Source organism: Prosopis cineraria, unplaced genomic scaffold (assembly GCF_029017545.1).
Source record: "Prosopis cineraria cultivar Desert tree isolate PC_DT_omini unplaced genomic scaffold, ASM2901754v1 PC4, whole genome shotgun sequence".
NCBI lineage: Eukaryota > Viridiplantae > Streptophyta > Magnoliopsida > Fabales > Fabaceae > Prosopis > Prosopis cineraria.
The window spans coordinates 12036504-12063809 of record NW_026555335.1 but is presented as its reverse complement, the minus strand read 5'-3'; the positions used below and the strand labels follow the sequence as shown (position 1 = coordinate 12063809).

The window sequence follows — 27306 nt, the reverse complement described above, 5'->3', positions numbered from 1 at the left end:
TTACACTCCAAAATAACTAAATTAACACTAATATAGTACTAATAGCAACCTAGGTAATTCTTTACTAATAAGGTTAACTAATGTTAATTAATGCTAAACTAGTGAACTAAACTAGTCAAGAATTAATTGATTTTAACTAATTAAACTAAATGGACAAAATTAATTAAAAACTTAATTAACTAGTGAAATGAAAATGAGTGTTTAAACATTTTAAAAGTGAAGTCCTAGGAGCTATGAGATGCTATATTCCTTTTTTATTCTTTTTAATTAAGCTTAGGTTAACTTTCACTCTCTCAATAGAATTAAACCTCTTATATAATTTTGCATAAGTGTGCCTTCCTAACAAATTCAATTAACTAATTCTTTACACAATTTTGTGCAAGTTCCTAATCAATTTTTAACTAGGTGCAAGTTGATCAAAATTTCCCCTTAGGTTCCCTTTGGCATAGCTTGGCCTAATGCATGTCAGGTGCATAATTTTGCATACAAGACAATTTATCAAGTACCAACCAAATACATTTATGCATAGCTAATGTATGACACATTCAACACACATAAAACATATATTTATATGAATTATAATATATTGAAGAAAATTTTCAGCAACTACACAAAGGAGAATCAAGTGAAGAAACAATAAACTATCAAGTCAAATATCAATTTTGATCAATAGGAACAAGATATAACAATGCTCCTAATTTTAAGAATAGGATTACATCAACCTAGGTCTGATTGGAGAATGGTGTGACCCTTTACCTTCCTTGAGACACTTAAAGACTCCTCTAACATCCTTCCCTCCTAGTACTTCTTGTAGACTTAGCCTTTAGTTATCTTGGAATCCACTTAAGCTCAATCATTCCACAATGGTTGAACCATACTCATGAACACCTTGAAGATTTTGAAGCCAAACCAATAAATAAAGCATTAGGGTTTGAAGATTGAGGTAAGAGAAGAAGAATGTTGGAGTTGGATTAGGGTTTTAATAGTTGGATCATGAGATATGGAGGAGAGAATGTGAGGTGGAGATGATGAATATGAAGAATAATGGAGAGAATATGGAAGGGAGGAGGGTGGCGTGAAAATGAGTGAATGGAAGGGAATGAATGTTGAAAATGAAATTAAAATAGGTTGATTCAAGTTTAGGGTGAATGGGCCCAATTCAAGTATGTAGTAAATGGGTGAAAAATGAGTTAGGATAATTTTATTCTTTACTAGGGTAAAATGGATGAAAATTTGAGTGAATTTGGTATGGAAATTAAATTAAATTAAGCTAAAGAAAATGAAAAATTAAGAGAGAGAGTGGAACCAAAATGTGATACAATGTGTGCAAGACCATACAAGATTTGTACTCTCATCTCAAAACTCAAGTGTTTTGTCTCTTAACTCATCTTGTATTCCAATCTAATGGTCTTCATGTGCCAAATTCAAGGGTATATCCTATACAAATAAATGTGACATACAAATCAAAGTTCAAATTATATGGATAATAATTGTATTTTCAATTAAAATTCATTCCCAAATATGTGGCACAATGCAAGTTAAATAATAAAAACTATTTATGACATCACAAAAGAGGTTGAGAGGTGTCACATGCAGCCCTAATATTGTAAGCCCACACATGCACAAAAATAACATAACCCAAGTGCAAAAAAATAAGTTAACATGAAACTTTGAATTTTCAAAAATAGCTAACTTTTGAAATTAATTACTTCCAATCTAAAATAAATTTAAAAAAAATTAATTAGACTATTGTTCTTAGTGACTAAGAATACATATTGAAATTTTTTTCAATAATCTATTTTTATGACTAGAATACTTTTAATGTACAAAATCCTACACTTAAGCGATTTTTCACAATCAATGCAATAAATGTGTGATTTTAGGCAAATATAACATAATTTTTGATTAATAATAATAAAGAAAAGTGTGTAATAAATGTAACTTACAAATGTAGAAATGTTTTGACAATTTAGGATCCTTTAACTTAAATTTTAAATGTGAGAATATTCAAACCGATGTGGATCCTTTAATTTCGATTATAAATGTGATAATATTTTGATTATTTTAAATTCTTTAACTTAAATTTTGATGACTCTTGTATAATGCCTTTACTAATTTAATTATTCCACCAACCGGTGGGAGAAGATTTGGGGATGAAAATATTCCTTTTTTTCACTGTTCATCCTTGACTTGATTGCAATTCATGAGCCACTGTATTAAATTTCATTGGATCCTTGCGGTTATTGGTGGTACTTATATTTTAACCCAAGAAAATTGTCAAATTCTCTTTCATAAAACCCCCGAAATAAAAAACTGAGCTTCAAATATGGAAAATCAAGCTCAGATTTCAGCAACTGTAAGGATCCTCTGAATAGGATCATCATGGATGTTGTTTCTCTACAAAGTAGTTTCCTTATCGTGCACCACGTTGCAGATAGCCATCACCTCTTGGTTTATATAATACTTTTATTCATGTGCAAACAACATAACCAGTGATCAATATTTGAAAAATCCAAAATCTGATCTGAATTATGAGAAGCTTAGAATAAAGCGTTGTAATTTCCATTAAAATATCACATGCATAAATGCCGCCAAATTAGACCACTGTCAACGAGAATTAAAATATACAACTACATTTCAAGATAAGAACTGTCGCGCAACTGAAATATACTATTGCACCACAGAGGCACAGGCTGTCACAATGAAATTAATGGCTGAAACCTCCTTAAGAATTGTAGAACGAAAAAGTAATAGATGTGACCTGAAAACCAACATTAACAGCTATTCCAAAAGTTTGTTTTGCAGCATAACAGAAAGCAAGTAAATACGGACAAAATACCCAAAAATTAATTGATTGAAAGAACAGAATAACCAAATTATATCATTCAATGCTATTATGTTCATGGACAAAGTATCCTCATGTCATGAAGATCTTGATTAAAAACCTTGACTTCTGCAAAAAAAAAAAATGGACTTATGTTAGATTTAGTGTTTTGAAACCCAAACCGGATTTTAAATTGGAAAGAGCAACATATTATGGTTTTTATGATTCAATCGATTAGATTGACGGTCGAACAGGTGACATAACAATTAAATAAAAAAATATTTATATATTTAAATATATAAATAAAATATTAATTTATCGATGGTGCTTGGGATCTCGATTCCGAAGGCTAATGCCTGGACTACTGGTATAACATCCCAATTTAAATTTTAATATTTATTTGAGATAATAGAAATTTTGAAACATATTTAAAAATAAGTAAATTATTTGAAAGATAATTATTGCACTAATTTAAAATATCATTCTAAGTTAAGATTTTTAAAAATTATTATTATTATGATTAGGAAAGGAGAAAAAAGAAATATAATAGAGAGAGATTGAAAAATAATATATATATATATATATATATAGAAATTGATAAAAAAATATATAAGGGTGGGGGCTTATTTCCGCGGGTGTGAGTAGGTGTATGTACCCAAAAAAAAAACGAAAATGAATGAGAGAGGAAAAAAAAACGGGGCGTGGGACCCACATATTGTTTCTAAAACACACACCTAAAGCCCTTTTCATTTTTGCTTACCTTTCCCTTGTCTGTTGCGTAAACAGAGCGAGAGAGAGCGACTGAGCACAGGAGTCGCCGATGAGAACGGACCTGAGTTTTAAACGTAAGAATTTTTAATAAGATATTTAAAATATAATTTTAAATTTTTTAAAATTACTTAAGTGTTTTAAAATTTTTTTAGCCATCCTTTCTTTTTAATTTCTAATTTTATAATGGTGAAAAATTTAGAGTTTAAAAGAGATATGAATTTATGTTGAATAAATGTGATTGTTGAGATTATTAGTAATATAATAAATATTCTAGCATATAAATTTATTGATAAGTTTTGAATTTGAGACTTATGGATTAAATTCTAAATTAAATTTTTATTAAATTTGAAAATATATATTGATTTATTGAGGTTTAGATGATTATTTGATATGAGACATGGATTATTATGGCTATAGAATGATAATTCTAGGCTTGAGACTTAATTTTTAATTTTTGGGTATTTTTATTTTAAATTTATGAAATAAAAAGAAAATTTTTGATAATAAAATTAGTTTAAAAATTAATTTTAATTTATTAATGTTTATTGATGATTAAAAGAGGAATTAAAAATTTTACTTGATATTACTAACTCTAGATTTGCTTTAAGATTGAGATTAAGAATTATGTTATATCCTCTAATTCAATTATTAAAGTTATTTTATTAGTTTTAATAATTGAAACTAATATTTATAAATAATATAATATTTGTAGATTGTGGTAGGAGGGAAATTGTGAGAAATAATTTATTAAAAAAGGCATGAGGTAACTATACTTTTAATTTATGATTAGTGTTGCTTCATGTTAATTGGTTGATTATTGAGAAAATTATGAATTGTTATTGAGAAATTCTTTTGTTATGTTTATGAAAAAATTGTGAAATTGTGAATATTCATTTTGAAGTATTTTTGTCAAGTGGGATGTCATGTTATAATATTGTTGAAAATGAGAAAATTATAATATTGTATAATTGTACAATATTAATATGAATTTTGTTTGATTATCATCGAAGGTATTAGGAGATTTGCTGCTGTTGTTGTATTTTTGTGTCACGTGGTACGCCCCTATTGAAAGTTCAATAGGTAGCTTGTAAAGGTTTGGAATAATCTACCTTTAATCGAGTAATTTAGCATTGAGTGAGGGTTATGACTTAAGATTAATGGAGAAATATAAGGATAGTTGTTTGTTACGCATTGTAATATTTCTTGTATTTTGTTAGAATTATATGATTGTTATTTTTCTACTTAGCAAGCACATATTTAACTATTTGTATACATTATCATAAATTGGTATTGGTTACTGAAACTTTTGAGTCTCATTATGTGATTAATAATTCTTAGGAAAAGAGCTATGAGCGGCGTGTGAGGAGTTCCTGAGGCTTAGTTACATTGATCCACTGTTTCTTTTGGGTATTTAATTTATGATTTTTAATGTGTTATATTGTCAATACTAGAGTTTTTTTTTATTGACAATTATATGAATATAATGATATAATCATACCCTTCAAATTATTTTTACTCTTGATACACTTTAGATGACTGTAACTTTAATATATGATTTTATTTTGGATGGTTTGAAATGGCGTGATTATGAGGCCAAATAATTAATTTATTTTGAAAATTAATTAAGTTATTTACTTTAATCATTGGTCTTTGGTTTGCATTTGTTAGGAGCATAAGAATAAAAAAATGTAATTTTAGCCTAATGGCATGTGAGAGGTAAAAAATTTATTTGAGATATTGTATTATGCAAGTTTAAGGCAATTATAAAATGTTTTTATATTGAATTTATTGAATAAAATGTGTTGGGTGGTTGTAACTCAACTATGATTGTAAATGTGTATTAGTTGCATAAAATTATTTTGTATTATTTGAAAAGGGTGATAGGTGGTTGTAAGATTTTAAAATGCACAACTATTTCTATTTTTTTTATTCTATTATGTTCATCATATTCTCAATTCTAAAAGGAATCTTTTGAGCCTTTCACATTTATTTTGTTTTTAATTTCTTGGGATCCTAAATTTTAGAAATGACAATTTAATTTAACTCATCATAATAGCACTTATTTATCTAGTTTAATCTTTTCTACCATGATAGTTATTTTAAAAGGTAAAATATTTTAAAATGTTATGTTTTATCATTTTCTATCATGGTAGTGTTTTAAATTACAGAATTGTTTCAAAAAAATAATATAAGATAAGTTGACTTTTATTTACCATGGTAGACAAATTTCTACCATAGTTGAGTTAAATTGTTTTGAAAAAAATTTTAGAGTGTTATAGCTGGAGTTGGAGGCAAAGATATGTCAACACAAGCTCACGATCTCGAAGGAAAATGCTGGAGCTGGAGACATGCTTCAATTGGTTGGAACAAACTATTTTGTTCCACGAGCAGCAGTAGGACCATTTGGTCCAGTCTGATTTCAACAACACTAGTTAAATTACATCATATACATTCACTTGAATCTTCAAACCAAGGTCGGTTGCTATTAACTTGAGGCACATAAGTATCACATGTATTTTTTGGGACATCAAGAGTGTGACCGATATTTTTGAACAATTAATTTCTAGTAAAGTCCAATTGTGTTGTGCAAATTTCATTTAGTGAGATAATGCTTGTTATCAAGAAAGTTTAAACAATGGGCCCCACTCATCCCCCATTCCACCCTTACTAATTGAGCTAGCACCCAATGGCTAATATTGTACCACTCTCAAGTGTTTCTTGCACAGGGTGGCTGTCACATTTGCACAAATCTAACTTAAGAGTGCTTACTAGAGATCCAATATATGACTTTACATGACATCTCACTGTCACTTCTAAGTAGGCATAAAGAATGCAAAAGCATAACTGAATGTCCAAAATGGAATTTTCGTTCTTGTTAGCAAATTCCTGGGGAAGCTCATAGCAAATAGTTGATATTAGGTATTTGGACAGTAATCTAAATGGCATAGTTTGATCGTTGATCAAATAGTGAATATTAGGTATTTAGACAAGTATTCAAATGATTGGTTATTTTAGTGATTTATTATGCTAGGAGTTTTCCTGTTTCTTCTTTTTATCAGGACGATCATTTAATGTGAAAGTTCCCACCATTGTTTTTAAACCTATAAATAGAAGTTTGACGATAAAATATGAATTTAATCAAAAGAAATAATAAACACAAAGACCTACCACTTACTCTGAGCCTTTTTGAGCATAAGGAACTCAATAAACACACCATCATATACGAACACTCACCATATACAATAGCACAGAGGAGAGCACGTGAGAAGGAACGAACGCAGCCAAAAGGGTGACAAACCCTCCACCGACAGAACACCACACGCACAAACAATTTCATTGAAGTAAAATAGACGAAATCCACAGACCTGATTCTATTAACGACGAACCAGTACTGCAAGGAGGAGAAAATATCAAGGTAACGGTAGCAAGACAATAATTAAAGCACTAATAAACTTATTTTTATACGAGAAAGCATATATCAATCGGCGGACACACTTAGACGACAGAGTCGATCAAGGCCGGGTTGATTTCATCGAAGGAACACGACGAGGGAAACAAATCAGACAACTGACAAACGAATACAGTAAGAGACGCTAATGGCAACCACGCCGATGACCACGAGACTAGTGAGAAAGAAAGCAGAATCCGATTCCAGATAATCAAAACTACAAGTCCTCAAGTTCGAATTGGGCTTACTCCGTGAAGAAGCCATGGGAGCTGGTCCTCTTCCTCAGTCCTTCTACTTCCCCCAGGCTTCTGAAGGATCAAAACATTTAAATTACCCATTCACACTCCAATCTAGCCAGCAATTAGACCTATTCGTCAAATTCCTCCAAGGGAAAGACAAAATTAGAGATGATTGGAGTTGATGGTAGAGAAATTCGGTTACCTAAGGACGGAAGCCAGTAAGATCCAAGGCAAACCAATGTCGCCAACCATGGAAACATCAAAATGAAATGGGGAGCGGTGGAAAAACAAACACCATATCCAACGACGTAAAAGAGTAGACACGTGATAGCTTGGGAAACGATCTACGAAATCAAGCAACGAGAGCTCCTCCCTTGCGGTAATTTTCATTATCCGAAATTTTATTTCTTAAAAAAAAATTTCTTAATAAATATAGAATCTAAAATGAAAAAAAAAAATTAACTCTGAGTTTTTTTAATGCGTGAACACAAGGATATGGGAGGAAAAATTTGAACTACTTCACCGCCAGTGGAGGATTGGAAGCTGATTAACTTAATGGGAAGTTGGAAACAATGATACAAGATTAATCCCATTCATCTATTGTGCTGGTCATCGAAAATTTAGAGTTTATATTGATAATTCTTTACTTATTTCAATATTACATGTATAAATTAGTTAAGTACAATATTGTATTGTCGTCACACAAGTGGCTCCGACGCAAGTGGTTTCTCTTTTGGACAAACCGTTAAAAATACTTAAAAAATCATTAATCAAGAATATTCAGAGATTTAAAATAAGAAAAAATTTATGAGTGTTCATGAAATTACTTTTTTTATACATATATGACTAAACTATTAAATTTCAGATCCAAAACATAACGATCAACATCTGTAACTTTTAGTAGTTTGTTCATGAATGTATTGAAAAGATAACTTTATGAACACTCATACATTTTTTTTTTATTTTAAACTATTGGATGCCTCTAGTCATGATTTTTTGAATGTTTTTGCCATTTTACCCTTCCTTTTTTGTTATCTTTTTCCATTCTCATTAGTTACTTTTTTATATATATTTATTTGATTGGGTCATGTTCAAATATTATTAAGTCATTTGAATGTAGTTATTTCAAAAACATTTTCTATGTTTATAAAAATTCAAATTTAAAATATTATGATAAAGCGGTTATAGGCATTCTATTAAAACGAACCACAATTGGTTCCCCTTCTATTCTCCCGCCACATCTCAGTATTGTTTTTTTTTTTTTTGGCCAACAATGCATCCCACTAATTTGGTAAAGATAAAACTTGAAATGATAGCCCATTATTTATTTTCGCAATCCATTCCTCTTAAACTCGACATCTCACAATTTAATAGTTAATCAGTAACACTGTTTATGACAAATCAAATGATTGTCCCAAAAAAAAAATCAAATGACTTTTATTATAATTAATGATATTGGTCATCAATAATAATTCGTTCTTTAAATTTTATAAAATACACAAATAAGCCTAGAGGGGCTAAATCTAATGAAAACTAAAATCTATGGAGTATGGCATGGACCACTTAGTTAAGTGGCTTCTTGTTTCTTTTTAACAAAATCTCAAGTTCAAATTTTATAGTTGAAAAAAAAAATCTATTAGCCTAGTGGGTGTTACTTCTGGTGTTTGATTTGATTCAATTCCAATTAATCAAAAATCAATATAATTATAAAAACTGACGCATAAAAAAATATCATTTATAAAAAAAACTGCATTATTTAATTTCAACTAAGATTTTTATTGAGAAAAAAATAGGAAGAATTACTTTTACATTCCACGTAACATCTTAAAATCTTTATTTTTTCCCCTCACTTCCTCTTCATTTCTTTTCTTTTCTTTTTGAATAAAGCAAACGTTATTCTTAAGTGATTGTAAGATACAATCATCATTTAAGGTTGCACTTTTATCAACTACCACCTCCTGTGGGAAAGAATAAAGCAAACGTTATTCTTTAGTGATTGCAAAATACAATCATCATTCAAGGTTGCACTTTTATCAACTACCACCTCCTGTGGGAAAGATGGAGGTTGATCAAAGGTATAAAAATTAACATTCAAATTATGAGAAAGCTTTACTAATCTATTAATATAAAAGTTACAATTTCTGTTAAAATGGAGTGTTTGTCTTCACTCTCTACGATATAACAACCTACCTCATCAATGATATCTTTGAAGCAGTGATCATCTTCACCACCTTTTTGAATGAATTGGCTAGCTTTAATATAGTCATTGTAGATATTCACATCCCTAAACTTGTAGAACCAGCATAGTTGGAGGCCCTAAATAATAGCTAGAACCTCCACAATCACAGGGGGAAACAACTTCATCTTCGTTTCCCATCTCAACCTTGAATCAAACTTCAAATAGTTTGAATTCAATATTTCACAAAAAATTATTAAAATGTGAAATTATAAAATAAATAAATAAATTTGAACTATAAAGATTGATCTGAATTACAGTTTAATTAAAAAATTATTTTATACAATATTAAATTCTAACCATTCAAAATTTGATTTAAAAATTCAGATAGAAAGAGGAGAGAGTAGAGAGAAAAAAGAAATGGAGCGAAATCAATTATTTAGATACAATAAAGATTTTGACAACTTGAAATATCAAATTATCAATATCTTATATTCAAATTGTCATTAGGCTTAAAAAATAATTTAAGGTGTTATGTGAAATTTGAGATTAATTTTTTTTAAAAAATATAAGTATTACTTTTTGTTTGAAAAAAAAAATTCTAAAAAATTCTAAACATGAAAAATAAGTTATTGATCGATAAAGATAAAGTTGTTGGTGGTGAATGAATAATATAATAGTTGTTTGGTGAGAGTTGGAGGCCTCGATCAACACAGTGAGTAATTTTTTTAACTTCCCATAGATTTCATGGTCTTAACGGCTTAATTCTCCTAGCTACCTCAAGCTTTAGAGCCCTTAGATCACAGTTTAGTTGCAGATTAACATGTAATATTGCTTTGTCTATGAGTTTGTTGAACCGAACTTTAAACTCAGCTAGCGATCCCATTTGTTTTAGTTGTGCAAGCTCCTTCATCAAGTCCTTATCTCGACATGAGTTGTACTTGAGATAATCATCCATTCAAACAGAGATTCCATAAATTCAATTGTGCAATTCCGTCACTTAAAATTGTAAGTCGTTTATACCGTGAACCTAACTATCGTTGAATGTGGCAAAAGAAGAATCACTGTCAATCGATGGAGCGGCCTGCGTCTAATGCCATTGATGTGGCACATAATCGAAACAAGGCAGAAAGAGAGAAAGGACTCACAAGATTAGAAGAGGAAGATGAGAGCATTTGAGAGAAAAGAAATAGAGCGACCTCATCACTTTTTGATAATTCGCAAATGACCTACAGCAAGAGAATATAAAACCAGCATGGGACAACACCAGTAAAAAGACAAAATAGTCCAACGTAAGCTACTAACAAAGACATAACTATCCTCAATAGAAATATGACTCGTATAAGAGGAATCGCGAGAATTTCAATTTCAACAGCTGATTGAAACTCTTCACCGGTAAAGATAAAACAATCACTGACGCAGCCCCAAAAGCAGTTAGAGGATAGAAAGGGGTAGGAAGAGGTTTCTTTCTCTCTCTCTTCTTTCCGGCTTAGGAGAGAGAGAGAAAAGAACCCACGACCACGAGCAATCCATCTCCCCTAACATCAATTATTCTTCACGGAGTAAACTTTATTGTTAATTAATTGACGTTGGGTTGGGTTGGATTTGCTTGTTATTCGGATGAACTAATTGATTTGTTTTGGGTTTTGGGTACTGTTCTTCAACATGTTGTTGCCTAACACTTTCGATCTCTGGCAAAAGGATGCTTTCTTCTCTGCGGCCGAGGAGGTCCAGGAATCAGCTGATAGGTATCTCTCCGGCTGGATTGTTTTTAGAATTTTGTTTTCGATTAATTACGTGATTCAGTTCTGTTTTACAAAAAAGTATACCCTTTTCTCTTAATTTCTTGGTTTTCAGAATGGAATCCACATACAGGACATGGCTAAGAGGGAAGAGAGAACGATCAATTCCCAAGTACGTAGATGAACTATGTCGGGAGCTGCAAACGTCTTTGGGTACTGCAAAATGGCAGGTACGTTACTTTTCTTTTTCATCTTACTGTGAACCTCCTCTTCTATTTCCAGCGCTCAAACTTCTTTCAAAAAGTTTCCTATTGTAGATTCTCTAATTAGTTGGTCATTTTCCATTGTTCCTACCTTCAAAGCTGAATGTTCATTTTCGACTTTTTCTTATTTGTAATCTTCTGTTTTGTACATGCTGTAATAGTTGGAAGAGTTTGAGAAGGCTGTCAAGCTAAGCTACAGGCATCTTGATGATGAGAATGCAGTCACTAGGCATAGACAATTTATTTCGGCCATTCAAAACCAAATTTCCTATGTTGAAGCAGCATTAAGAGAATCTTTTATCGAGGAAGGAAGACAGCCCTTCCGCTGGGTTAATCTGGATGAAGAAGAGCGTGATGATTTTGCTGCATTTTTATCTGGAACCTCTCAGAACATGCGGACCCCTAAGGATGAATGCATGGAATTGGCTCCTTCCGCGAAAAATACACTTCACGAAAAAGAGATCAACAAGAAAGACAAAATCCATGATGTAAATGCTGCCTGCAATGGAAATATCTTTAGTGACCGAAAAGCTATAAAGGATGTCATTGCCATCAACAAGGATGTAAATTACGTTAGAGAAATAAAAGGAGATGAAGTTTCTGGAAATAGTGAGGATATAGTTTCTCAAGCAGCCAGAACAACTAATATAAGGAAGACATGTAGTTCCCCAAAATTTTGGGAGTTAAAAATCGTTATTGCTGATGAAGATGAACAGAGAAATAAACTCATGCATACTATTGATGGAAACTCCAAAGGAAAAGGGTTCAAACCTGGCTTCTGGAAACACAGATTTGAAGAATATCCTCAGGCAATGCGAGCGGTACACATGTTCAATCAGGTTACACTAACTAGCTTTAAAAAAAAAGAGAAACATGCCAAAGAAAGCAGGAATTTTTGTTCTATACATGCTATACTTTGCCTACAGTCACCAATTAAAAAAGTTTGTCTCGGTAGATAGGATTTCATTGGGTTGCATTCAAGGAAAGCTTAATCAGATTTTCATGCGTTGCAGCTTTCTGGTCACATCGGTTGTTTCCAGGGACAATTCAATAGTTCCCCACAGTTGCGATCTCGCTGTTCTGTTCCAATTATGCTTGCTCTTATGATTACCATGTTCCTCCTTGGTAAAGTTTCATTTTCTTGTTCTTTTAGAATTCTTAACCATTTAAATTGTCTACATCAAGTTTGCAATTGTTTTATGCTGATGTTATATTCATCTTCCGTGTGCTCAACTAACCAAAATGGTATGGAAGACATGTACCCAATTTTATCTGTGAATTATGTTCTCTTACATATAATGCATATAAGATATTGATATTCTTGTTCTCTTTGATATGCTGATTCAAGACAGGTTGCACAACATAGCTATGGCCAAATGATTGGTACTTGATTAGATGATTAAACTGAACTATGAAATTCTGATAGAGGGCATGCCAGTGTCCTGGGAATATGTTATTTAGATATTAGTTCTGAGATGATATTTTCTATAACTAAAATTTTTATGTTATCAATCTTTCATTGTTTTGCTATTCTGCCCCATTGGAAATTTGGTGAGTCTCCCTCTTGTACAGTTATTGCTTACGATGTATACAAATCTAAGTTTACCATCAGTGATCATCTGTTCTGCACTTTACTCTCAAAATTGTAACTTGCACTTCTGGAGTTTTTTTTTCCCTGTAGTTTATACCATGTCAAATATTGTATCACACCACACAACATTATATCCTTTGGTATGACTTGATTAAACATGTTTGTGGGATTCACTTCTTTTGTGGGATTGACTTCTACTTTTCTTTCATTTTGACATTTTATAAAACATTCTGCTCCCTTATTCTCTGAATTAAGCCTTGCTAATGAAGGATTGAATAATATGCAGTTCCCTTTGTACTTTATTCAACTTGAGTTAAAATGCTTGTTCACTCAACCAGATGAAGAGGTATCACTACAACCTTGGCTTATTTATTTATTTGGAATGAAAAGTGTATTAGTCTCTGGATCTGAGGGCCAAATGGATGATGGTTGATTATAGATGGATTTTGATTGATATTTAACAAAATGACGCATTGGCTGTTGAGAATATTTAAAATGTTTTTTTGAAAAATAACTTAATCTATAGTTACCCCATTAATGTAAATGTGAATCCGATCCATTCATTGTTTGAAAGATGGTTTAAATAGACACTAATAAGCGAATTAACCATAATGGGGTAACTATTGTTTGAAAGATGGTACTTGAAATGTTGTTTTATCAAGAAGATTAATCTGTTTGGTCAATTCAAAATTGATAATTCTATTACCAAAGCTCAAGACATATTACATCAAAACCTAAATCAACTAAAATATTTTGCATATTACATCAAAACCTAAATCAACTAAAATATTTTGTAAAGTGTATGCTCTTAGTAGATTGAATTGGATTAGAATTATAAATTGTAGACTATGAATCATGGAACAAATATGTCACCTTGTGGTTTTTAAAGCAGAAATAGTAAGGGTTGAACCCTTAAGATGAAAACACTTCGATTTTTAAATAGCGCTGCATTAACTAATAGCTTACAGGCTACTTTACTTGAAACTGATTGAGGCAAAGGTCTCGAGTTGTATTGATGAATTTGTTATCCATAAATTCCGTTACCCTATCCAATCAGATTGGTAATTATGGTTAATTCGCATATTAATGTCTATCTAAATGGATAGAAGCCATATTTGGACTTTTGCCGGCAAAAAACATAGCTTCGGCTGAAAGATATTGGCTTATTGTATCTGAGATTATGTAAGAAAAATTTTCCAATAACTTAGCTTCTATGGAAGGACATTTTACTGGTCTTGGGGTTTTGCAGGGTTCCTCCTGTCCTTATGAATGACATTTTTGAGGTTACTGTTCGTGTGTTCATCTTCATGTAATGGAGCTTCCCTTGGAATGGAGAAAAGGACAGTAACAGTAATTTTCAAGGAACCGAGCTTGGTTGAATTTACCTAACAGGTGAATATTCAATAGTGATAAGTTGAGCCGCGGAACAAGGATTTAAGGATGGACATCCTTTAAAAAAGGACAGACAGAGGGAGAGTGAGAGAGAATATTTCAGAGGCAATTGATTGTAAATGCTTTTATTTGATATTAATTGCAACCATAATTGATGGCATGATAGTTATATAACAAGGTCACATTCAGGATGATGAGGTTTGTAGTACCATAATTGTATTAACATCTATCATAAAGAAGGAATTGAGATTACTTACACAGTTGCTTCACCTGGACTAATTTGTGCATGCTAGATCTGATTTTATTGGATAAAATTGTTTGTTTTGTTTTTATAATTATACAACAACAAATCTTATATTATTAGTTGGAGTTGACTATACTAGTGCTGCTTAAACGCAACAACATAGTATTAGCACAAACGTTTGTTATCCATATCTGTGTGAGATTTGATAGTTTTACATTGACTGATGAAGGTTTAACACAACATTTCTTGCGTTATTTAGATTTAGGACTGGCCATAAAAGTATAGGTGAGAATTTGACAAATTAAATTGCTCCCTTGAGCAACAGTATCCTAATCTTAAAATCAGGTATATTAAAATTCTTGTTAGGGGCAAAAGGTGAACATTTTATGAATAAATCTATTACATAATTCTTGGGATGGAAGGAAGATGGAGAATATAGGAGGTATTGGAGAGATTTTTATTATATAAACAACAAAATCTGTAACTCTGGAAATTGAATGTGAAAAGAGAAGTCCAAGAACACAAAGAATCAGATAATACATTTGATCGTTTAACTATATGGAAATTGAATGTGAAAAGAGAAGTCCAAGAACACAAAGAATCAGATAATACATTTGATCGTTTAACTATATATTTCTTCTTATCTTAAATCTTGAAGTTCGATAATTAATTTCATATATATTAACTATTAAAAAATTAGTTATGATAATTTGTGTTAATTTTTCTAAAATAGTAAAATACCCATTATTTATATTGAAAACTATCCCTAATAATTGCAAATATTAACGTGTACAATCAACATGGGTTCTTTGGATAAAAATATTTAACATAGGAAACAAAGGAGAATGTTTTACATTTAGGTCAAAACAAACTAATGCCTTATAAGCTAGATTTGATTAAAGTGCAGACCCGTTTGAAAATGAGATAGATGGCTCTTGAATAAAATTAAGGGAGAATGATCTATTAAAAAAAATGGAGAGAAAGAATTGATGACAATTAGGTTACTAATATATTTTTTAAAAAAATTCATATTAAATTAAACACTTTCAAATTCAAGAATTCTAATAGTAAATAAGATATTTAAATTCTAAATATAACTCTTAATTAACAACTGGAATTCTTATCTACAATTGTCTAAATTAATATTTATAATTTATTTTAAAAAAATTTATTGGCAACCAAATTGTCATTAATTTTTTTTAAATTTATTTTCATTCTCTCTAAAATTAAGGTTGAGACTGCTTGCATAAATTAAATTTTGAACCTTGGCAAGTTTATTTGTTTAATCATGCATGTGAATGAGCTTTGTGTAGCCTAACTCGTTTAATGAGTCAGACAGAAAGTGCGTTTGGTTTTCAGTTTGTCAAAAGTCAGTTTAATATAAATTTATTTGACAAAAGTTAGTTCGGTGAAAGTCAGTTGTTGTAACAAAATTTGTGTTTGGATACATTTTTTTAAAAATCAGTTTGGCAAACTAAAAGTTATTTAGATTAATAAACATTTGTACTTTTAAAATGTACTTTTTAATATGTAATGATCAAATAGGACATTGATTTATAAAAATTTATAATTTTTATTATACAAATATAATATAGTAAAAATGTTTAAAAAATGTGAAATAAATTTAAAATAACATAAAATTTAAAATGTCAAATAATAAGAAAAAATATAAAATTTAATTTTAAAAAATTATGTAATAAATAATTAAACATTTATTAATATTAAATAGTTACATGATTAACGGTTCAATCTATAATATACAATCTAATCTCTAATAGAATCTCGAACCCTATTCATCTCTCTATCAAAAGCTACACTTAAAATTGCACTTGAAATTATTGATGAAAATGTATGCTCGTCACTATCATCGTTAGTATTAACCATATTTTCACTCTCAAAACGCCTAAAGTCAGAATCAGTTGTAGATTTTCTTCTAATGAAATTATGCATAGCCATTATTACACCAACCATACGAACTTGCATCACAAATGGATAGCTAGGCATGTGTTGTAAGATTACGAATCTGTTTTTCCAAACTTCAAAAGTCCTTTCAATCATGGTTCTTAAACTTGAATGATAATAATTGAAAACCTCATTATTGTTTGCAAATTCGAATGAACGCTTGAAATCTAAGAGGTGATACCTATGAAATCTATAAGGACCTAGATATCCATGTTGCGTTGGATAGCTGGTATCTAACAAATAATATTTACCTACCAATAAAAAAGTAGAAATTATAAGATCCCAAAAAATATTAAAAAAATTATTTTAAATTAGATAAATATAAAATATACCTTGGGGTGGATGTGAAAATTTCATGTCCGACCTTGTGAGTGCATAGTCAAATAAACGGGTGTAACACACCAAAATTTTTTTTTAAATAATTTAACTCAATCATAGTTGGGTTACAGCCACCCAACTCATTTTTATATCAATAATTTCAATATAAAATATTTTATAATTAACATTTCAGATAAATTTTTACCTCCCACATGCCATTAGGCTAAATCACATTTGTCCATCCTTATACTCCCAACAAGTAAACTAAATCACATTTGTCCATCCTTATACTCCCAACAAGTAAAATAAGCAATTTAATAAATTTTCAACACAAGCCAGTTATTTGGCCTTATAATCATGCCATTTTAACCAATCCAAAGTAAACCAAATATTAAAATTACAGTCATCCAAATTGTACTAAAAATAGAAATAGTTTGAAAGGCATGATTACATTTATATATTCATATAATTGACAATAAACAAAAAGCCCTAATATTGGCAATATAATACATTATAAATCATAAATTAAATACCCAAAAGAGACAGTGGATCTATACCACTAAGCCTCTGGGACTCCTCCACGTGTCACTCGTGGCTCTTCTCCTGAAAATTGTTAACCACATAATGAGACTCAAAAGTCCCAGTAACCAAAGCCAATTTATGATAGTGTATACAAACAGTTAAGTGTGTGCTTACTAAGTGAGAATTAAAAATAATATAATTTCAACAAATATAAGAAATATTACAATAAACACAAACAACCATCCTTATATCCCTCCATTAACCTCGAGCCGTAGCCCTCACTCGGTGCTAAATCACCCGGCCAAAGGTAGATTAGCCCGAGCCCTTACAAACCACCTATTGAGCTCCAATAGGGGCGTACCACGTGGCACATAAATATAACAACAATAACAAGTCTCCCAACCCCTCCCACAATAATCAAATAAATTCATAATAATATTGCACAATTATATAATATTACAAAATTTATAATTTTCTCAATAATCACCCAATTAACATGAAGTAACACAAATCACAAATTAAAAGCATGGTTACCTTGTGGCTTTTTCAATAAATTATTCCTTAAAATTTCTCTCTCACCACAATCTTCACCAATAATACAATCTACAAATAACATATTATTTATAAATATTAGTTTCAATTTTTGAAACTAATAAAATAATTCTAATAATAGAATTAAAAATATAACATAATTCCTAATCTCAATCTTAATACAAATCTATAGTTAATACTATTAAGTATAATTTTTAACTCCTCTTTTAATTATCAATAAACATTGATAATCTAAAAATCAAATTTTAAACTAATTTCTATTATCAAAATTTTCTTTTTATTTTATAAATTCGTACCTAAAATACCCAAAAATTAAAAATTAAGTCTCTAGCTTAGAATCATAATCCGATAACCATAATAATTCATTTCTCATCCCAAATAATCATCTAAACCTCAATAAATCAACATATATTTTCAGATCTAGTTTAGAATTTGATCCATAAGCCATAAATTCAAAGATCATTAACAAATTTATACTCTATAACATTTATTATACTACTGACAACCTCAAAAATCATATTTATTCAACATAAATTTATCCCTCTTCCAGATCTTAAATTTTCTACCACTACAAACTCAGAAACTAAAGAAGAAGGATGACTAAGAAAAATTTTTAGAACACTTACTTAGTCTTGAAAAGCTTAAAATCACACCCTAAATATCCTATTAAAAACTCTTACCTTAAAAATTTAGATATTTCGCACCGGTGACTCGCGTTCTCTCCGCCTCAGCTCGCGCGCAGGAATGAATGAGGAAATGAAGGAAGGTGAGTTTTTATAAAAATTCAGTGGGTCCCACATTTTTTAATTATTTTCTCTCTCTTCTTCTTCTTTTTTTTATTATTATTTTATTATTGTTACTGTTGAGGCGGCGGATGAAGCAAATTCGTTTTCTTCTTCTTCTTCCTTTCTTTCTTGTTTTCACACCTTTTTTTATTATTATAATAATAATTTAATAATATTATTTTATTATTTTTTTTTAAAATTATTTTTTTTAAATTTTCTATTAACCCAAATTAACTATTAAAATTTATATTGGGATGTTACAACGGGCATCGTGGGTAGTCCCTTCCTATCCAGCCATGACGTAAGTGAAGCACATATCTCAATTACATGCAGCCATTATATTTTGTGTTGGAATACCTTTTCTTTTAATATATTTCCCCTGCTCTTCAACACTAACCACGCATGGGATATGTGTGCCATCAATTGCTTCTATGACATCTTTAAAGAATGGCCAATATTGCAGATCACTTAAAATTTTTAGATGAATATTTTGAAAAGTGCAATCTTTTGGTTGGATATATTCCTTTGCTAGCGTCTCACAAGCATGCAATATATTTCTAAAATGTATGTGAACAGTTTCTGCTGAATGTTGAAATCATTCTTTTCTATCCTATTCCCCACCCTATGTCCAATAATATTTAGGAACATACCGACCATTTCATGAATTCCTATTCTTCTAGTTGAATGCAAATCATGTTGCACCAGTTCATCACAAAGTTGAAGAAAAACATCTTTTTCCATGTGAAATATGTCATAACAATGCTGAAGATGCTTTTGCAAAATTTCTTGCACCCTTGCATGACCTCATTGTGAATTGGTTCTATAAGGCTCTTTCAATAAAGTTGTTGAGTAATTAGCTACTATTGCAGTAATAGCCTCAACCTCATCGTCTTCCACATGTACAAGTAGTTGTAATAAGCAAGATTGTGTACTTTTATCCATAAAAACTGTATAGCATAATTAAACAACAATTACACCATTGTTCATGACTTGACATTAAAAGCACATAAAACAAGAGTCAAATAACACAATCAGTTTTAAAACAAGTTAACAACATAAACAGTACTAGCTAGATTTTAAACATTGAGAAGGCAAGCTAGGATTAATCTAATTTGCTTTTTTGCCCAAGCACTTCAAATAGGCCACTAATGCTCTTCTATTATCCCTAAGCCCAATATACATGTCCCTTGTAGTCTTATCTAGCAAGGCCACAACACTATCCAAGAAGCGCCTCATCACAAGTAATCTCCTCGATTCTATAAAGTTTTTTTGTAACATCCACCACATTTTGATCAATTGGTTTTGTTTCACCCTCCATAGAATTAAGAATTGACTTCAGTGTTGACACCTTATCCTTTTGTATGGACACCAATCGACTCACTGAATTAACTATCATAGTTGCAAGACATTTTCCTTTCTTATTTTGACCACTTTCACCTCTTTTTCTCTTGCTCCTCAAATTAGTACCACCATTGTATGCATGGTTCAAGTTGACTTGTCCAATTTTTGGGAGAGCTCCTCCACTAACGTTTCTTACGTCATTACTGTCTCTTGATCTTTTGGTCAAATATAATTGAGGCCTATACACATCTTACGGGTTATCAGCCATAGGTGTCCACATGAAAGTGCCTCGTGCTGCAACTGGCTGGAACAACTGTGTCAATTCTTATACATTTAAAAGTGGTTTATGTCTGAATTTTCTGTACTCAGGATTCTCCTGTACATTTACAAGAACTGAGTTCAATATATTTATAAAATAAAGCATCAAATGTATAGCATGCCATATATAATTGTATACCTTAATCTTTTGATTCCACCACTCATTCTGTGCTGATACAATATTCTTTTCACTATCACATCCCAAGCCGATCTTTTTATTTAGCAGTTTGTCCCATATATTTCAATTTTTCCTCAAATTATCCCATTTGTTCTTCAACTGCTTTTTATCATAGCTTCTAAAGCTCAAAGCATTAAACTGTTGCATTAGCGCTTCCCAACCTTCCTTTCATAAGGTAGAGCCTTTACACTCATTTTTTTAACTTATTAAAGAGTTAATTTGATTAACAGTTCAATCTCTTCAGTAGTCCATAATACTTTCTCTTTACTCATATTTACTATTGAAATATTATATTTTCAATAATTAATTAACATAAATTAGACCTATATATCAACCCACATTTAACAGGAAACAAAGCAACTATTAATTAATTAAGTAAAACCATCTAATATTCATTTATGAAACTAGATCAAAACCCATAGTTCAACATTGGTTTGAGCAAAAGAAGATTTAAAAATACACACATAAACACACAGAATTTGACATTGATTGAGTGCAAGAAATCTTAAAAACACGCACACAATCACACATTTTCGAGAGAGCGATCAAAACTCAAAATAATTCACCATTAATTGAACACAAGAAAACTTTAAAACACACACATTCTTAAGAGAAGAGATCAAAACTCAAAATTAATCAGTCATTGATTATAAGAAAACTTAGAAACATACACACAAAGCTAAACTAAATAATGCAAGAGCTGAAAACAGAATTAAGCTACCAATGTTCAAATTCACAATGTTTCGGTTCCTATTCATTGAGTATAAAAAAAGTTCAAAACATACACATAGAGCAGAACTAGCTTCTTCAATGTTCGGATTTGCAATGTTCAGATTCTCTTAGAAGCTCTCAAGTTTTGAATTAGTAATGCAAGTAGAAGAAATGGGTGAAACAGAGCAGAACTACCTTCAATGAAAAAAAAATAGAGCATAACCTAATCTAGAGAAAAAAATCATAAGACCACTGATCGAAGACATAGGCCATATATTCATCCAAAATAAAGGACCACCATTTCTGGATCTAGCAAAGAATGGTTAGACGATATCATACCTTTAGATGGAAGAGAAGATCAAAAAGGAGGTTAGAGTGTCCAAGTTCAGTTCTGAGCTCCGAGTTTAGTTCAATAGGTCCCAGGTGTTTTCATTTCTGTCAGCTTCACAATGTCATCCAAGAGCCAAACCAAGCTCAATTCGTGAGCTACAAATGAAAAAATGGCCATTAGAATGGCGGGGAAGGACAACGAAATGAGATCACAAGCTCGGGGAAGGAAGAATGGATGAAGTTAGATATGTGACTAGATGGCGGGGGAGAGACGGAGGAGAGAAGGATGAGAGTCACTGAAGATATGGAGGAGAGACGGTGGACTAACGACAAAGCAAGGAGGATGAGACGAGTAACACACAGAGAAGAGAGAACGAAGATGGGTTCTAAAACATGCACATGAGCTCGAGCAAGAGGAAAAGACAAACATGAGGGAAGAGGTATCATGGTCATTTTAAAATAATAGGCATCATTAATAATGCATCTTCCTTCAACTAATTTTTCAAAAGCTACTCATATGAGCTTTTCAAATTTCTCGTTTCAACCCATTTAAAAAGCACATCTGAGAAGCTAGTTTTATATCATAAATAATTTTTAAATAATATTTAACTTCTTCAAAGTGAAAAGTAATCTTTTAAATGTAAAAAGTGAAGAAGCCAAGTGCACCCAAATTATACTTGAGGCATACTTTTGGGCCAAATATTTTGGGCCGCACTGACGAACAATAACTCTACACTACACTGCCCAATCTGAAAAGGCAAATGTGGAGAAAAAAAGAAAAAGGGGAGTCTCTAGGCAGGTTTCTTCGACGTTCTCACCCAATCCCCAATCGAACTCTCGTCTCGTCTCTTGCACAATTTTTCAATCCAAGAAATTGCTGCTTGGAGATTCCGTTTTCTGTTTAATAGCTTTCTAAAGATTTCAATTGTGTTCTGCTCTGAGATCTAACTCCGGATTATTTTCCATTTCTTCATGCACAAAGTATCCAGATTTTCACTCTGATCCATCGCAAGCTGGATCTTTCGCCCTTGTAGATCGGAATCTGGTCGCCGGCCATGTCTTGTTTAGCCCTTTCTTTACAAATTTCCAACGGATCCGACATCCTGCTCCAGACCCGCGAGTGGTTCCCACCTGCTCGAGCCCTTGGAGCCCTCTCTGCTTTCCGCCAAACCCGTCGCGCCTTGGCTTCTAACAAGAATTCCCAACCCTTCGGTGATGACGCCTACGCCGCCGAGTCCATCGGTGACGATCCGCTCGCTGCCTCCAGTGGTCAAGTTATTGTCGGCGTAGAAAGTCGTTACCGCGTCGTATATCGGTTAGTGAATGGAATTTATGTGCTTGGTGTAACTGTTGCCGATCACGACAATACAGTAAACGTATTTGAGTGTATAAATATTGTGAACCAAGCTGTTAGTGTCATCGTTACTGCTTGCCGTGGTGTGGATGTTACTCCCGAAAAACTTAGTAAGAAGTATGCGGAGGTCTACATGGCTTTGGATATTGTTCTTAGGGGCGTCAGTAACATCCGACTTGCTGCAATGCTGGCGTCGTTGCACGGTGATAGCATTGCGAAGATGGTTCACTCGGCGATTGACTCCGAGAACAAGATCCGCGGTGCTGATACTTGGACTGCTGCTGAGGTGCATTCGATCGAGCAGCAAACGGGCATTGATGCGTTCTCCAAAGCTCGGTTTGAGTTACCGCCTGAGACACTTGCAGCTGGAGATGAAGTCGCTGCTACCCTTGCTCCAGTGGCAAGTGAGCAGCAGGATGAGCAGCAGCAGACGAAGCCAGAAGAATCGCCCACGGAAAATGATCCATTTGCTGCAAGCGATGCGATCAATAAACCCCCAGAGCTGGTGGGTGGCTTTAAGAAGACTAAGGATCCTTCAGCTACTGATTTGACGACAGCATTGGCGGGGCTTGAGGTCACGACATTGCCTCCTCCAGAGGCGACCCAGTCTACCCATATCAATGTGGAGGGATTTGAAGGAAATTATGGTGGGGTCGAATTTAGCAATGAACAAGCAACTCTAGGAGAAGCTTTTGAATCCTTCAGCGACGCTTGGGGAGGTGGGCTTGATCCATCAGAGTTCGTTGGCACGAAGAGGGCTCCAAAACCCCAAGGGCTTGGTGGACTTGAATTGTTACAGACCGGACCAGATGTTGCCGTTAAAGCACCAGCGGAAGGTGGAGCAGCAGGCAATCTTGAAAATTTATTGGTAAAGAAAACGGAAATGAAGGGTCCTGAGATGTATATCTCTGAACAGATTAGTGCAGAGTTCAGAGAGTCATTACTTGCAAGGGTAGGATTAATGGGTGTTGTATACCTTAGAACTTTGCCTCCTAAAACTTCTGGTGATAAGGAAACTGAATTCTCATTTCGAGTTGAGGGGACAAGTGCAGTTAAAAGATTTGTTATACAAAATTCTCGTGTCAGCTCCCTTGGCAATGGTTTGTTTCATGTGAGGACTGCAGCCTCAGATGAGCCTCTTCCAATAATCAAGTACAGTTTGCTGCCCAGGTTGACGCCATTGCCTTTGAGGGTTCGACTTTTAAAACGCCATACTGGTAGTTTACTTTCTGTGATGATACAATATGCTTCAAACCCTAATTTGCTCGCACCCATGAGAGATGTCACATTCATTCTGAAATTACCAGTTGACCCAACATTGTTGAAAGTTTCACCAAAGGCTGTGTTGAATAGGTCTGAAAAAGAAGTTAAATGGCATGTGCAAGAGATTCCACTCAAAGGTGCTCCTGGTCGGTTGAGAGCAAGGATGCCAGTAGACTCAACTGAAGAGGATGAAGAAATTGAGGTGGTTGGCTATGTGAAATTTTCCGTTGAAGGAATGCAGTCATTATCTGGGGTTTGTCTAAGACCTGCTTCTGAGGGTAAGACAGATTTTTATGAGGTTAAACACAGATTTGAGAATGGAATTTATATGTGCAACTGATTTGTCATCACGTAGGTAATAGCTAATTGGCTTTTCATTGTTGGTGAACGAGGGTATATTTTTATTTTTTGGGTGTAACATTCTTTGATATCAATCTTGTAACTTGAACTCTGAGTTATGTAAAACTTTTTTTTTTTGTGTTGTGGTCTTGAATTCGTAATTTCATGTCAATGGATAGTGCGATTGCTTTTTCTCAGAATTTATTCTTGATATTTACTGGAATGTACACACAATTTATTGCTAGTGAAAAACATGTCTCTAGAGATAAAAAGGATCTAGTAAACGCTTGAACTTCAATGAAGATTGAAGTGTTATATCCTGTTTGATACTTCCATGCTTTTAGGACACATTCACTAGCAGCTTTTGAGTGTCTGTGATCCATAACTTTTTATTATATGTTTCAAGAGAACACCAGTCAAGGATTTGGCTTTTTTCTAAATCAAGAAATTGCGACTGTGTCAAGACTGGTGTACCCGTGTCATCAAAAGCTGCTCATGCAGCCTCACCAGGTTCAAGCCAGGTGGATTTCTTAGGCTTGCGCATGGGGCAGCCTGATAAAAGAAGGATGACGAAGAGTTGATGCAGTCCCTTCATGATGAAGCCTTCCATGACCACAGTCCATGCCGGGCGTGTCCACTGGTGGTGCACATTGTGGGCCCCATATTTCGGCATGTGAATAGTTGATGAAATTCATTCCTTCAGTAGCTCATTTCCGCCTCAGAGTTGTCAGACTTACCCAGTTTCGCAGCCCCTCAGTTCACAGCCTTCCTCCTATCAATTCTCATCAGGTTTGTGCTCGGCTTCTCTGTCTGTTCTTTGTTTTTACCTACATCTCTTTTTCTTCATCTCAATCATGTTGTCTCTTTCTATTTTCTGTTGTCTGCTTTTTTGGTTGATTTTGTCTGCTTCTATTTCTTCTGTTTCTCTCGTGTTTGTTTGGTTTTTAGTTTGGCAAGTCCATTTGCTAAAAGTTAATTTGTCAGAAAGTCTATTTGTTAGAAGTTCATTTATGTTTGGATATATTTTTTCTTAAATCAGTTCGGTAAATTGAATCTACAAGTGGGAATCTACCGTAATTGGCTTTAACCCACATTTCATAAGTAAAAAGCTAACCTTGGCTGTGTTTGCAAAATGAACTTTTAAATCCGCATAATAAATACCCAAACACAAGTTGTTTTCAGATCAGATGATGTGCTACTAGGACTTTTTGAATGTCAAAGGCCCTATCCAAACATATCCTCCTCTGATTAATCTGATAGCAAAGAACTGATGCTCTGCTCCATCACATTGTAATATATGCTTGATACATTTCTATTTCAATTTTCAACCAGGATAGGAGTTCATGTTAGTTTAAGTATGAGCTAAGGTTTGTAGGGCCTGTTTGATTTCTGTTCTCATTTTTTATTTTTAAAAACTGTTTTGTAATATAGTTTTTAAAATTATTTTTAAAACAAAATAAAACGAAAATTCATTTGATTATATCAATTAGAAAATAGTTTTAAAATTAAAAAATGGATTGATAGTGATGGTTATAGGCAGTTAAAAACAAGAAAAATAAAAATTTTTCTTGTTTTTTAAAACAAAAAATAAAAAAAGTTTTGAAAACAATTAAATAAAAAGCAATTATCCAAACAGATTTTTAAATTTGTTTTCAAAAATGGAAACAGATTTTAAAAACAGAAAACAAACAGCCCTTAATTTTCTTTCCTTCTTTTTCACATCCATTAAAAGCACAGGCTTCTTATGCATATGAATGTTGCAACTGCTATTTATTCTTATTTTAGATTTCTGTGATCATCTGCGCCATAAATCGATGTTGCATTGCATCTTGCTCATCTGTCACTGTGAAGCAGGTGATGCATGAAACATGATGCATCCACCGAAGCAGCATATTACGTGTTAAGCAAAAATGGAGTTATAGCCCTTGGTCCTGTCTGGAACACGCTACATGTCAATAGGTATGCTATCATAACGTGATAACGATAAGGAATGCATTAGGATTTTAATCATTTCTGAAGCCAAGTGAGACAAGATCACAGCTAGAAGCATTGACACTGTTGAGTGGGAAAGTGCCAGTTTAGTGTCTTGATATTTAAAATGTCGTAACCAACATTAATCCCATCTTCAGAAGGTAACGCAGAGTTGGGGGATTCTGAACCATCATCACCCTTCCCCTCATCATTTATTTCTTGCGACTAAAAGAGAACAGCAGAGGCTGTTAAGTTGTATGACTCTTAGGGCGTCCACGTTTGTGCTCCCAGCACAAGTAAGTGTGAAGGAAAATCCAAATTTTCCTTATTAGAGTGTTAGTATCCTCTTATGAAATGTTATCTAGGACTTGAAATTGGTAAATTTGTCTGCATCTAAACCTGGAACTTGCTTGAGAATTGCAGCCGAGTTCAGGGATTATTCAGATTCTTATTCTTGTTCTAATGAGTTTATAATTGGCTTTGGAAATGAGAAGGAAAAAGAGGGACGCTAAGAGTGGATTCGTTGAACAAGAATTGGTTTGTTGAGTCACGTCACATATTGAGAGGTTAACTTTAGTGCAAAATATTTAGCTGTTTTTGCCCACTCTTGCGTGGACGTATCGTGAGTTTAGTTTATGAGCGAACACTAACTTCTAGTGCCACCCAATACTT

At 32.6% G+C, this 27306-nt stretch overlaps 3 protein-coding genes across 6 annotated transcripts; 2 read left to right on the top strand and 1 right to left on the bottom strand.

Moving 5' to 3' along the window:
• Positions 1 to 2705: 2705 nt before the first annotated feature.
• On the bottom strand, positions 2706 to 7634 carry LOC129307823 (uncharacterized). Of its 3 annotated transcripts, XM_054948737.1 has the most exons (5): positions 7485 to 7634; positions 7292 to 7393; positions 6830 to 6986; positions 3585 to 3656; positions 2706 to 2953 (listed from the first exon to the last, which is right to left on the bottom strand). In XM_054948737.1, the coding sequence occupies exons 2-5, from the start codon at positions 7379 to 7381 to the stop codon at positions 2901 to 2903; spliced, it is 372 nt and encodes a 123-aa protein (XP_054804712.1). In that variant the 5' UTR covers positions 7382 to 7393; positions 7485 to 7634; the 3' UTR covers positions 2706 to 2900. The 3 variants fall into 3 exon arrangements, with proteins under 3 accessions (XP_054804712.1, XP_054804711.1, XP_054804714.1); XM_054948736.1 differs by having other exon boundaries at positions 7292 to 7634; XM_054948739.1 differs by lacking the exon at positions 3585 to 3656 and having other exon boundaries at positions 7292 to 7634.
• A 3216-nt stretch (positions 7635 to 10850) lies between these two features.
• On the top strand, positions 10851 to 14702 carry LOC129309842 (uncharacterized). 2 transcript variants are annotated; one of them, XM_054951583.1, is made up of 7 exons: positions 10851 to 11020; positions 11160 to 11206; positions 11316 to 11430; positions 11625 to 12302; positions 12477 to 12588; positions 13341 to 13400; positions 14304 to 14702. In XM_054951583.1, the coding sequence occupies exons 3-6, from the start codon at positions 11317 to 11319 to the stop codon at positions 13364 to 13366; spliced, it is 930 nt and encodes a 309-aa protein (XP_054807558.1). In that variant the 5' UTR covers positions 10851 to 11020; positions 11160 to 11206; position 11316; the 3' UTR covers positions 13367 to 13400; positions 14304 to 14702. The 2 variants fall into 2 exon arrangements, with proteins under 2 accessions (XP_054807558.1, XP_054807557.1); XM_054951582.1 differs by having other exon boundaries at positions 10851 to 11206.
• Positions 14703 to 22482: 7780 nt separating this feature from the next.
• Positions 22483 to 24802, top strand: LOC129309732 (uncharacterized). The gene has a single exon (XM_054951417.1). It carries the CDS (start codon positions 22763 to 22765, stop codon positions 24662 to 24664), a length of 1902 nt encoding a protein of 633 aa, XP_054807392.1. The 5' UTR covers positions 22483 to 22762; the 3' UTR covers positions 24665 to 24802.
• The last annotated feature ends 2504 nt before the right edge of the window (positions 24803 to 27306 follow it).